The sequence below is a fragment of the Sceloporus occidentalis genome, unplaced genomic scaffold (genome assembly GCF_023333645.1).
Source record: "Sceloporus occidentalis isolate IW3139 unplaced genomic scaffold, rSceOcc1.0.p SCAF_22, whole genome shotgun sequence".
NCBI classification, from domain to species: Eukaryota; Metazoa; Chordata; class Lepidosauria; order Squamata; family Phrynosomatidae; genus Sceloporus; species Sceloporus occidentalis.
The window spans coordinates 13609001-13621890 of NW_028317002.1; the positions used below are offsets into that span (position 1 = coordinate 13609001).

Genomic DNA, 12890 nt, shown 5'->3' on the forward strand with positions numbered 1-12890 from the left:
ACTTTACCTAGGTTAAAATTGCTGTGTGGCTGTGACCATACCAACCACAATCACATTAGTCAGGGTAACAGAGTGCTGGCTAACAGTTAGACATCTCACCGCAACAAAAGCACCTGAACTGAGTTTTATATATCCTAGCACTACGATCTGCAATTAAAATACAGGTATATGCAGTTAGCTTTACAAACCACATCTGCTTCATGTTGTTTTTTTATGTTATACTTGTGATTTTCTGTATTGAAAAATCTTTCATTATTGTTAATAAGGAACTTGACTTTTTAATTAATTCATCTGCCTAATGTTAAATATGAGGCGCAAACATAATTATCTAAAAATCTTACTACATCCAGAGAGACTCTATCTCCTGTATTATTTATGGTGTTTAATAACATAAGTCTCGCTTTCATACGTAAGCTGAAGAATGGCTGGAGATGTTTCTTCTTGTGGATATAAAGCCGGCAGTAGAACTTGTTATCCTTCAATCCTTTTGTTAAACTACAGCAATGTCTTGTTACTATTGTGTTCTATTGAGTATCATCCAGAGTTGCTTCAGCTACATTCACTGTCAGGAGTTATAGGTGATATAGGTCTGTCTGCGTCCCAGGGTGCAACATTGGCACGGTAATTCGTAGACCTCATCATCGTTATTTGTCTTCGTATTTTAGGTTCATGGCGCACACCGTATATTATTTGTAGGAACTTGCTGATGTGGTTGTGTGCCCTGACTGCACTTTGCTAAGCATTAAAATTGTATGAACAGCTATCTATTAATTCTCTTGATGCAAGAAAGTAATGGACAAGGAACTGTTAGCACTGTACACATACAAGATTTAAAAACCACAGAATCTTATCCCAGATGAACTTGCGATGTGCTGCCCACCACAATCCATGATCATGGCAGAATCTTTCCTGAATCGTACAATGTAGAGTTTTGCAGACCTTTTTGCTGCTGGATTTAGAAGTCAGAATTGCCGGACTACTTGACTTGTTTGCTGTGGATGAGAAGTGCTAGTGTTGATGGGTCTGAACTGGACAACTCTCCTTCAAGTGTTGGCTTGTTGACAGCACACCAACCTAGGGTTTAGGGTGTAAGGCTGCGCTCCCCCTTCACGCCAAAGCGACACAGTCTGCTATGTGCTGCAGGGATCAGGTGGAGAAGCATGAAGGAAAAGCACTTTTTGGAACTTGTTTGCAGAATAAAAATATGTATATTTATATTTATATATATATATATATATATTTGTTCATATCCACTTCCAACCAACTTTGCATGTATACAATTTTAGTATAAAAGCACTTGCACGGTGTCCCTGGAGGATGAGGTCCTTTTGAGGTGGCAGCCATGCCACTTGTGTGGAGACACTCAGTTGCCAAGGCTGCATGAGATTCTGACAGACTGGTGCGGTGGGTGTTTGCCAGTCCACAGCTGGCAATACTTGCCTCTGTCACAAGGGGTCTTCTGTTTTTTTTTTCCAGAACCCACCAGCCCAGCACGCTTTGGATGGCGTGGAATAATGGGGTGGCTACACGGGGCACTGATATTGTCAGCTGCCCACAGCTGGTGTGCAGGGCGGGCAAGGGGGGCAGGACAGAGACTCCAAGTAAACCCAGTTCACTGTAAAAGGAAACAACATTTTGATGTAATCATCATCATGTTATCATCATCATTTTAATATATCTCCTTGCCTTCCACTGACACCTCATGTCTCACCTAGTTTGGGGGAAGGTGCTATACAGCTGTGCAAACTGTGCTGACTGTGAATTCTGTCTCATTTGCCACGATTTCCGTGGGCTGTACATTCCGCTCGTACATGGGGTTTTCGAACGTGGCTCGCCCATTAGTGTTTTCATGCCCAGCAAAGCCATTAAACGGCACCTTTGGTCTTCTTCTGGGAGAAAGAAACATCGTTACTGTAGTGCATTAGCACTCTCAAAAGAAAATCATGCTCAGCTCTCAATATATACTCAATTGCAGGAGAGGCGAGTTAAAAAAAAAAGCAAGTCAGAGAACTCTGAAATTACACCTAGGGTGAGTCCCCCATCCCCAGGACCACTACTAACCCAAGATTGTGTGGCGGAGTGGGTGGGTATGTATTAATAAAAACAACCTGGGGGTATAGCCCCATTCACTTAACACACTGCACAATCCATTGTCAAAAGAGGACCCCATTCAAATTTATGGACCCTTGAAGATGAGGACTTTAGGGCATCATTCAGTGCTGGATGGGGTTTGAAAAGGTATGTGAGATAATTTTCTGCCCCACAGCCTGCAGTTTCTTACTGCCAAGGGGTGGACATATAAGAGGATAGAATTGTTTTGCTACCCTGTGGGGTATTCCTGATATTTATAGATATGTATGCGCAAATAACTCAACACGGAATTGTGCATTGTAAAACATTGATGTTCACTAAATCCCTGATCTCCATCAACTCGATTTGCATTTGTAAAATAATTTAGCCACAGACACTCCACAGACCCCAGGACTAGTGGGTTCTTACCTGTGTTTGTAGAGATAAAGAACAAAACCAGCAATTATTAGAGCTATGAAAGGCACAAGGATAGCAGCTGCCACTGAGCTGCTGTTGGATGGGAAATGTCCTAACGTGTCTGTGCCATTCACCAGTAGTCTGCGATCTGTGAAATTAAGAAAAACATATACGTTATGTAGATATAAACATGTTCTTCCAATCCACTCATACGTTTGGCTGACCCAATATATTTCAGAAATTAAGATATGTTTGAATGGACACCAATAAAGAACGAGAAAGACTTTGGACAAGAAAGTTTTTTTCAGGATGTTATGGTATTTAAAACTGTAAAACGTAGTGTGAATTTTGTTCCTTAGATATTTATTGCTGCTCATGCGAGGCACACTGCATCAAGGTTTACCTAATCTTTGGAGTCCAAATTGGCCAAATCCCTTCCCACGTACAAAGCCTTGGTAAACATATGTTCCTCCAGCGGACTCTGAAGACACCTGGAATTAAGAAAAAAAACAACACCCTTCATTATTTGACTGATGAGTAGCAACAGCTATAAATCCTGCAGATGAAGACCCATCATGCAAAAAAAGAGATCATAACAGTATAACCAGAGAAGCAGTGGTAGGATACCAAGTGCAGCGCTGCATAAGCTTGTCAAGCCCACCCATAAAGACCAGGTAGACCAGTAGGAACCTATAGAGAACATTGAGCTGAGCCCAGCACTGCCAAAGAGAAGTGCGGATCAGTAGTGCAGAACCACAGTGCAAATGGGATTCAGACAAATTAAAACTCTATTTTAATAAACTCATGCTTGTAGAAACCCTTTTTTAGTCCACTACTGCTTTCTAGTCCTCAGGCAGAAGCTATGCCGTCCAGATATATTAATCCTGCAATTTCAGAATACTTTTATTGTAAAAATACAGAAATTCAAAATGTGTAACATAATAAAAGAGATTTACTACACAGAAGCCAACAGTGGCAATAGTCTGGCGATCGGGTGTAAAGATTGCACAAATTCACCTGTAGAATTCAGAAAGAACATTTACACCCACGCTAGGATATAATCGGCAAGCTACAATTTCAGGTACTATATCTGCCTTAGCGTAACGTCATTGTCATCACACAACTCCAACCCAAACAGGTCAAACTACGGCCTTAACCCCTTAAGGACAATGGGCAGTTCCTAAACCCATTGAAAACAATGCATTTTGAGCCCATACATGTACGTTTGGCTTTGTCATTAAGGGGTTACTATATCTTTCTGCGGACCACATTGAAAGACGACGGCGGTCTGGCAGTAAAGACGTTAAAAGGCATTCCCTGAATGTGTACTGAGATATGGCACTACAGCCTCTACTTCAGCTCTATGCAAATAACCTGCTCCAAATCATAAAAATGAAAACAAACACTATTTACGGTTTCCTTTGCATTTATAGGATTTGTAAATTCACCTCAATCATAATTTATTTTAACTATATTGTTATAGTTCAGTGGTAAAATGATTTTATTTTTCCATTTAAATTATGGTAAATTCATCCATATATCATTCCTATTTATGTTTTCGAAACAAATATTTTTTAACGTATAAAATAAGCTTGCTGGCATTGTGAATTCTTTTTTTTTCCCCCATTTCAGTCACTTGCCTGTGTTCCTTATAGTAAGCCTGTGTTGTAAGAAGCAAGGATCTGCTTTTAGATGCATGTGCAATTTACATAATAAATATGGCAGTCAGTTTCCCTTCTCTTTCTGACAGCTTATAATAATTTCACACTATATTGCGTTGCTTTGAAGGCACATCCCATATAAAATACTACATAATAAAGGGTTATCTGTCTAGATAATGGGTATATGTTATTGCCTATCAAGCTTATAACTTAAAACAGCTGAAAGAAGAGCAATGTAAAGCTCTTTGTGAGTGCAATGTATACTAAGAGGGTTTATTCCAATATTTTTCCAATATGGATGACATTTTTATTAAACAGTTTGCTAGTGCCACATCTCAACTGAAGAGCCCCCTAGCAATGGAATTCTGGGGTCAACCAAGTAAACCATGCATGGTTATATGTTGCTATATGTTGTTGTAAGTCACTAATGCCCAGCCCTCTTGCATCTGGAACCCCTTACTCAAGATCACTTGTAATACATCATGTTTTACTACAGGTATGCGAATCGTATCAACATAGCCACGACCGGTTGGGGTCTCGTATTTCACTAACTTCTCTTTATTCCCACTTTTCATTCCCTGCTCCCAAATTCCATGAGCCATGGAAAAGGGAGAACCAGGTTACAGGATTGGTAAAGGAATAAGTAAACTATCGGTTTCAGAAGCAGCAATACTTACATGGCCATCCAGAGCCCAGCTGTCTATCTTGAATTTTTCCATGATGATATCTGCCGGTCCGCGCACCTGATGTGCTTGCAAGAGCAGGTGGAATTCATCCTTTTTGTAAACACCTGCAGAGAAGGCATGAAAGAGTGTGCCCTTAACTCACTGAAAGTATTTGTGTCTTAGAGCTGTGAATACAGTTTGTGAACAGTGTGTTTTAAATCATCCAAATACCTGGAGGATGCCTCAGTTGGCAGTCATATGTTATTTTGGTTTACATTGCACATTCAAACACCACATTGAGGTGATTCTTTATGGCAATGCTAATGAAGTCCTGCTTATGGGAATAAAGTTCCCTTCCCCATAGACTTTAATAAATCAGTGGGTCCCGCTGGGTGATTATGATTGGCATATTGCACTGTACAAGACAGTATGAGTAAGCATGTTTGTATAGTAGATTGTATAGTTGTATAGTAGATTGGGCTAAAATAAAGGAGCTGCAAATAGACTCTATACAGTTACATTATATGTTGTGAAATCTTCCTTGTGATACCATGTAGTTAAATGGTGCTAGTATTAAAAAAGAAAACTAATGGTAGACACTTAAGAAATACACTTAACAATACGCTTAACAATAACAGCTGGTAATGGAAAATGTTTGTGAACATGAACATATATAGAGAATTGCTGAAACGTGGCAATCATGAGAGACAACGTACAACAACCTGACACACGAATGGAAACAAATAGACATATTCAAAGGTTCATATTTGTTGTTATTGTAGTTATCATATGTGTATATAAGGTATTTAGTTTTCTTACAATTAAATGATATATATATATATATATATATATATATATATATATATATATATACACAAAGTCCATAAGGCTTGCATTCCGCTTTTATATATATATATATATATTTGCAGGTGTCCTCATCTGCAACATCACATAATTTTAATTTAATGTGCAGAACCTGATTTACCCTATATAAAGAAAGGCCATGCATATTGCATATATAATACATATACACACACGTTTTGATGTTACTGAGCAGATTGTAGTGAACAGCCTCTCAGAAATGGTTGAGGCTGAAGCAGTGAGGGAATGTAAGCATGCATGGGATCGGCATAAAGCTATCCTGAATCGCCTGATAACACCAAGTACTGAATCTTTACATCAAGAAAAATGAGCAGATTAGATGGGCCGAATGGGATTCTCTCCTTTAGATTAGGGGACACTTTAACAATGATCAGGCTCACTAAAGATAGTGGTCATTGGTGCAGTTTATGGCTAGGGTTTGTGGCTCAAAGTTCACAGGGATATATAGAGGAATTATTCCTGATGACGTTATGATTATTTATAAGGCAACATAGGCTTCTACCTAACACTTCTGAAATCTGGGGTCCCTGAAGCTAGGGAAACCATACAGGGGCGAGTGTTCTCACTGCGGCTGTAAAAAACATGCAAGTGTGCATAGATGAAAGGCTTTTATTTGATCCAGCACCTTTTGAAGCCATAACCTAGCTTTGTTCCTGTTATGGCCCAATCATTAAGCAAAAAAATCATCTATGTCATAAATAAATAGGTTTTTATTAATGTTATCATACAAATGTACCCCAACATTTTTGTTATGATTTCAGTTGCATTAAGACATTCCAGCTGTGTTCAGTAACTACCCTTTTCTCAATGAAATCCATGGTTTATGTTATTAGTATTGTTGTTAATAATACTGTTATTATTATTTATGTTTGTAAATAATGGTTGGTTAATAATTATTTAATATTTATAAAGGGTTATCACTGTAAACAAAACGAGGGTTTGTGTAGACAGTCCAGAACATAACTGATGCATGGATAGTTATGCCACTGGGAATAACCACGACATCTTCCATCCTCACCTGATACTTGAAGCTCGACTCCACTGTGATCAATCATGGTGGCATTGACTTTGCTGCTCGCGACCTCAAAGCTTGTTACTGTGAGCATGGCTGGCTGCTTCCTACCCTGATATTCATAGGATCCTTTCCACAGAGAGTCCTTGGCAAAGACATCTGCAGGGACTGCAGAGGAAGAGATGAGAATTACCATAACATCTAAATAAGTCTTTATGTACTCACACAGGTTAATGCGAACTGTTATACTTACTGCAGCACTGAGCAATCCAAAAATCAATCAGGCTGCTTTTTGAACTGACAACGCCACACTATTTTACGTACTACAAAAACACAGACAAGAGTTTCTTACCTGATATTTTTGGGATTGGGGGCTCCTTAGCTGGATAAAAAGGTCTACCGCTGGGTCTAACATCCGCTATAAGAAAAAGAATGGGTGAGAGCAGATACACAATGCAGCTTTCATGATCAGCTAGAGTATAAGAGAGATGAACATTTCAGCACTAACCGTTATTTAACTATATATTCAGTGCAACGTGCAGAATATCAACGGCCAGGATGCTCAATTATAAAAAGGCCAAACTGGATCTCTCTAGCTTGATCTCTATATACATCTAAAAGAGCAGAGGCACAATCTTACCCATACACACAGGAGGTTTTCCTGTCCAAGTACCATCCACCCTGCAGGTACGATGCTCAGAGCCCGCAGTTAAGAAGTAGCCAGCCTGGCAGCTGTAGATCAAAGTGTACCCCAAGGACGGCAGATCTAGTGCCCCAACATTGGCATGTGGTGGGGTCTCTGGCTGCCTGCAGTTATGAGCTAAAATACATAACATAAAAAAGTGAGATTGAAAATGAGGAGTCTTATTTGCTTTAACTTTAGAAATAATCAACTTCCTTTCTCCATGGAAAGTTCTTCAAGCACCCTATAGCATTGATTCAATTGGAAAATGTCCATAATCCACTAGATTATTTGTTTAACTAATAGCAGTTAGGCTTCCATTGGGGTCTTCTGTAGGTGTATTAGCTTCATGAAATGTGCCTCTGGTCTTAGATCTATACCTGTTCTCCTAGTACTTACGTATACATTCTGGTTGCACGCCGCTCCAGGTGAGATTTGGGAGGCAGGTCCTTGTGGTGGAACCCTGCAAAAGATACCCCTTCTGACACCTGAATAACACTGTACCTCCAACCTAAAAGATTAAAAGACGGAAGAAGAGTCTCTTAGATGTAGGGGACGGTTTATAGTTGATTTACATTTCTTCATATGAGACATGCTGTTTGATTTCCCACCTGGAATCCCTGGGAGCTGTTCTGCATTCCAAAAGTAGGAATCCCGGGGTCAGAGCAGGTTGTCTGGGAGGGATCTGCAGGTCCAATGACAAATACTTAGTCAAATGACAGACGATGTAGTGGTCAGTTTAGAGCATACAAAGGTACTTGTTATTGCGACTAATATCATACCTTTATGCTCCCTCATCATTTTGTAAGCTATTCTATATTTTAGTATACATGTATAAAGTGTGTTGCGTGTGCTGTTCTGAGCACAGAAGCGGATGTAATCATTTAGATTATAGGCCCCTCTTTTCCTAATGCATGTGTTTGTCAGTTTTAGTTTTGTCATATACCCTGAATATATGTATTGTAAGAAGGGCTGTGTAAATTGTTAGCCCTAGGTGATTTCTATGTCACTGTGTGCATGCAGGGAAATATCTGTAACGCCATGTATATTTTTTCTAAGACATGTAGTTATGGTTTATATACAGTACTTGCTTTACTTTCTTGCTTTGTAAATCTGTGCGACTAACCAATGCAACTGGGTTGAGTCCCACTCCACGTGCCGTCAGACTGGCAGAATCGGCGTGTTGATCCCACCAGCAACAAAGGTGGGGGGCACGAGAAGGATATGGAAGAACGATAGCTGAAGCCTCTGTCTACCCTGCGTGCATGCGGTGGGATACCAGGGTCTCCGCAGAATACAGCTGTGTACACATGAAGCAGTTTTACAAGTTATGGGAAACAGAGAGCCGCTTAAAATTGCTGTTATGCCTACGCATTTAAGTTTTAGAAATAAAAGCAGTATTAGAAACATCATTCCTACTCCTAAATGTCTGGACCCTTCCCGGATATAATTATGCAATTGTATAAAATGTTTTACCTCATTCTTCTTTTTTATTTATTTTAGAAAATGCTTAATCTTCATGTTACACAGAAGCAGATAGAGTGTTGTCATAGAAACTGTAAAAGCTTCTTAATAGTTTCTACGCTGTTTTTATTTTATGTCTTGGATGTTTTTCGTGAGGCGGCTGGATCGATGTTTTTCTTTGAGAAGAACAGCTTAGTTCTTAGTTACAGCTTAGTTACATCTAGACCTACTACTGTCCATGTAGTATTATAATAATATTATATATATATATATATATATATATATAATATTGGGTAATATATCAGTAAGGCTCCTAAAAGACTGCAAGCTCACAATTGCAGAGCCCTCTTCTCCTTCTATACCAGTATGTGTGTTATTCTTAATTTTGATTGCTCCTCAGCGCTATGAAATCTGCTGGCACTCTATAAATAAGATGTAATAATGCAAATAATCATAAGGGCAATGCTAGACTTGGGCTCATCATATTACTCCTCTAATTCCAACACATCAATACAGAGAAGGGCTTTCAACAGGCATTTTCTGGAAAAAAAACGGTGTCCTATCTTTTGTGAACCAGTCACCCCATATGTTCATCTCATAGAGTAATACTAAATATAATGCAGACTTACGGAAGCATTGGGGAACCTCACCCACCCAGCTCCTGTTACTCTCGCAGGTAAGGACAGCTGGTAGGGACAGCTGGTAACCTTCTAGGCACGTATAGGTGAGACTGGAACCCCACATGTAGACAGATCCTAATGCCTTCCCATTGGGGATAGATGGCGGTGGTGGACAGGTAATAGCTGCAAAGGGACAGGATTTTACATCTCATTTGTCTAAAATTTACAAATATGTTTAAAATGTTTATTGTAAATAAAGGATTTATTATTTAACCTTTCTTTGATAGGACTGTTTTTTGTAATATTTTGAAAAACACATTTTACTAGAATAAATATTCTCAATTTCCTCTGCATCAGAGAACCAAACCCCCATAATATAAGTTCCAGGCTTCATGGGCTTCATAAAAGGGGGTGTGGATGGTATCTCAGACGCAGTGGACAAGTAGATCCATGTCTGAACCATTGTTCTAGGGAATTCAGTTGGAAATTCTATACACAAGGTAAGCCAAGAACAGGGAGAGATTAATAGTTTGCACCATGTAAACACTCTTATGTTTTAATATTTTAAACATTTTACTTATATACAAACCACTGCTTGGTTGGCTATCACTACATCCAAGCTTAAATGGGGTAAGTCTGATGCCCATATGCCACAACGGCTCATCTGTGAATAATTTCATGGCTCTCACCTTTGCAGAGGGGTTTTGTGCCGTTCCAGGTGCGATCTTTGGTACACAATAAGGTGGGCGCGTGCTCATATTCCATCATGTAACCAGGTAAGCATTGGAAAGATACAGTACGGTTGTACTGGAAATCATTCTCAAGTCGGATACCATTTGCAGGGACACCAGGATCACCACAGTTGATAACTATTTAGATGAGATATACAATGTTTGTTAAATGATCTATGGAAATGTCAGCACTGTGAAGTAGGATTAGCTCTCACAGGATGGGTGAAAGACCAAAGATTATCGTGAAGATATGTTTTGACACACCAATACCCTAAAAATAATTCCCCTCATTTATTACCTGTGCATTCTGGAGCACTGCCTGTCCATGTGCCATTAACAGTGCAGTGACGGCTCAAGGGTCCACTAGAGTAGTAGCCTTCCCTGCACTCATAGATGATGGAGCTAGAAAACACCAGGCCATCGTTGAAGACTACACGAGAGTTACTGGGCGTACCTGGGTTCCCACAGGAGACCACTAAAAAAAGTTAGAAGGAGGAGAAGTCACAGCACTGTCCTGCTATTATATCATCTACAAACATTTTGAGATGTCAACAAGCCAACAACATTGTTAAGAATGCCATCCTTTTAACAACACTTGAATCACTATTACTCTACATATTTTCTTGCAATGCAATGTGAAGTTGCAGAAGCTTTGAGTGTAGCACACTGGGTTTTGTGGTTTCTTTAAGTTTGGCTTCCCCAGTGTTACATACTGAATGATATTGTCTTATAGGATAGCAGAATGGGCATTTTTGTTTTTTAATTCTAAAACACTTAGAGGCACATAATTGAAAGTAAACAGGGTGTGGTGATGAATCTCAACGCACAGCAATGTGACACTGAGAGTCATGATGGAAGCTGTGACACCATGTCCGTACATCTCACAGTGGGGATCCCAAACCAACAGTGAGCTTCAGGCTCGAAGCTATATTTTCTCCAGCATGATGACACACAAGGAAGTTTAAGGATATGAGGTAGCTTTATCAGAGGCTATGTTCTTGATCATTGTACTGTTCGAAAACTATTTGTGAACAGCATACAACTGAGACACGACATGTGTTTGTGAATGTACAAAATACGGTATGTGTGTTTCTGCTACTCAATCTCACTGGAATGAAAGGCAAACATCCTACATCTGATTACATGGACACAATCCTGTGGAACGTGGCACTTCAAAAATAACTGAAATAACATAGCCAGATATCTGCAAAGTGTTTGAAAAATTGGTTATTAAATTGAGACAAGAATTCCCAGTAAAATGGTATTTGGGAGTGATTCACTTTGTTGTTAACTGATAACAAAAAGTACTAGTCCAACCCATTTAATAACAGTCTTGTTTGGTAAACTAAAACCTCTGTTTAATAGCATTGAATAGACTCCAGTGAATAACACATACGCTTTATTATAGCAGTTTTCTTCATATATTTACGCCAAGGAGTCTTGTATCAACTATGATTGGCTGTACTGTTATTCATCTAAAAATGATTCAGTTATTCCACTCAGTCCCTGATGATGGTACAGATGAAACATGAGTTGTGCTACTGACATTGTGTTTTAGGGAGCAAACGCTGATAGTCAGTTCCTAGGAATAATTTAGAAACTGAATTAAGAACAATGGGTTTTGACTATTTAGCCCTTTTTATTATTAGGAAGCCTTGTCAAAGTGTTTGGTGAATGCAGCAGGAAGTGCATAATTATAGGCTATTTAAATTTGAATAATTTCTCTCAATTACAATTTGTTAAAATATTATATTGTTTGTTTGTCTTAATGTAGACCAATACATATTTGAATGTTAGTATATGTGATTTATGTTTTCTCTTGGGTTGCTCTCGATTAGGTAACATCTGAGGCTGAGCTTCAGGACACAGTGGCAATTGGTAGGCAATGGGATATTGATTTTGACGAGGATTTTTTGGTACAGTGACATAATGGTACACACTAAGAAAACATGTAAATTTACTTAGGCAGATGGATAGTCGGAAAGACATCTTTATTGTAGATGGGTATGTATCTGAGAAGTCATAATATACTATGCCCTTCTTTCAACATATGTGAGCCAAGAGGAGGGGTTCCTGTTCTGGGCAAGATCAATACCTTCACACTCTGGCTGGAATCCACTCCATGATCCATTGGCCAGACAGGTTCTCTCTGCAGAACCTTTTAGGATATACCCGGCCTCACAACTAAACCTCACTATATTTCCAGAAGTGAACTCTTCACCCTGGCGCAGACCATGGGAAGGCACCCCTGGGTCTCCACATTCACCCGGACTGGCACCTGAAAAAAATAAAAACATACATTACAATTTATATGATTACTTTATACGATAACTATTTTTTTTTTAAGTTTTTCATTTAAAACCAGAACCTGCAATTGGACTTAATTTTTTTTAAAAAAAAGTGAATTTCCAATCAGGTAGTCTCCTCAAAGAGTTAATCCCAAATACTCATTTCTCCACTCACATTAATCTTCCTAAAACACTTAACTTATTTCTTTTCCTTTTACTGCAGCCTAAAACGCAGGCCATAAAGATTCAGGGTTTATGGGTTGTGACATAAAACTGCAGGGCAGATTCATAAAAACGAGGGATGGTTAAAAAAAATAAAAAAATTCCGTAGAGGAGAAACACAGATGTAAGAATTCAAATAACATTTCAAGGTTATCAAACATAGCAATCTAGAAAGA

At 39.0% G+C, this 12890-nt stretch overlaps 1 protein-coding gene across 1 annotated transcript in view; it reads right to left on the bottom strand.

Annotated features, from left to right (window-relative positions):
* Positions 1 to 1729: 1729 nt before the first annotated feature.
* LOC149301090 (CUB and sushi domain-containing protein 2-like) overlaps positions 1730 to 12890 on the bottom strand; it is a 364690-nt gene continuing 353529 nt past the window's right edge. Inside the window, exons 57-70 of the mRNA XM_089484609.1 lie at positions 12300 to 12482; positions 10503 to 10679; positions 10163 to 10342; positions 9483 to 9656; positions 8516 to 8689; positions 8001 to 8074; positions 7789 to 7900; positions 7348 to 7527; positions 7060 to 7125; positions 6714 to 6875; positions 4826 to 4938; positions 2891 to 2978; positions 2500 to 2635; positions 1730 to 1889 (exon numbers count right to left, since the gene is read on the bottom strand). Of these exons, the coding sequence (XP_089340735.1) occupies positions 1730 to 1889; positions 2500 to 2635; positions 2891 to 2978; positions 4826 to 4938; positions 6714 to 6875; positions 7060 to 7125; positions 7348 to 7527; positions 7789 to 7900; positions 8001 to 8074; positions 8516 to 8689; positions 9483 to 9656; positions 10163 to 10342; positions 10503 to 10679; positions 12300 to 12482 (1979 nt within the window). The remainder of the gene's footprint in view (positions 1890 to 2499; positions 2636 to 2890; positions 2979 to 4825; positions 4939 to 6713; positions 6876 to 7059; positions 7126 to 7347; positions 7528 to 7788; positions 7901 to 8000; positions 8075 to 8515; positions 8690 to 9482; positions 9657 to 10162; positions 10343 to 10502; positions 10680 to 12299; positions 12483 to 12890) is intronic.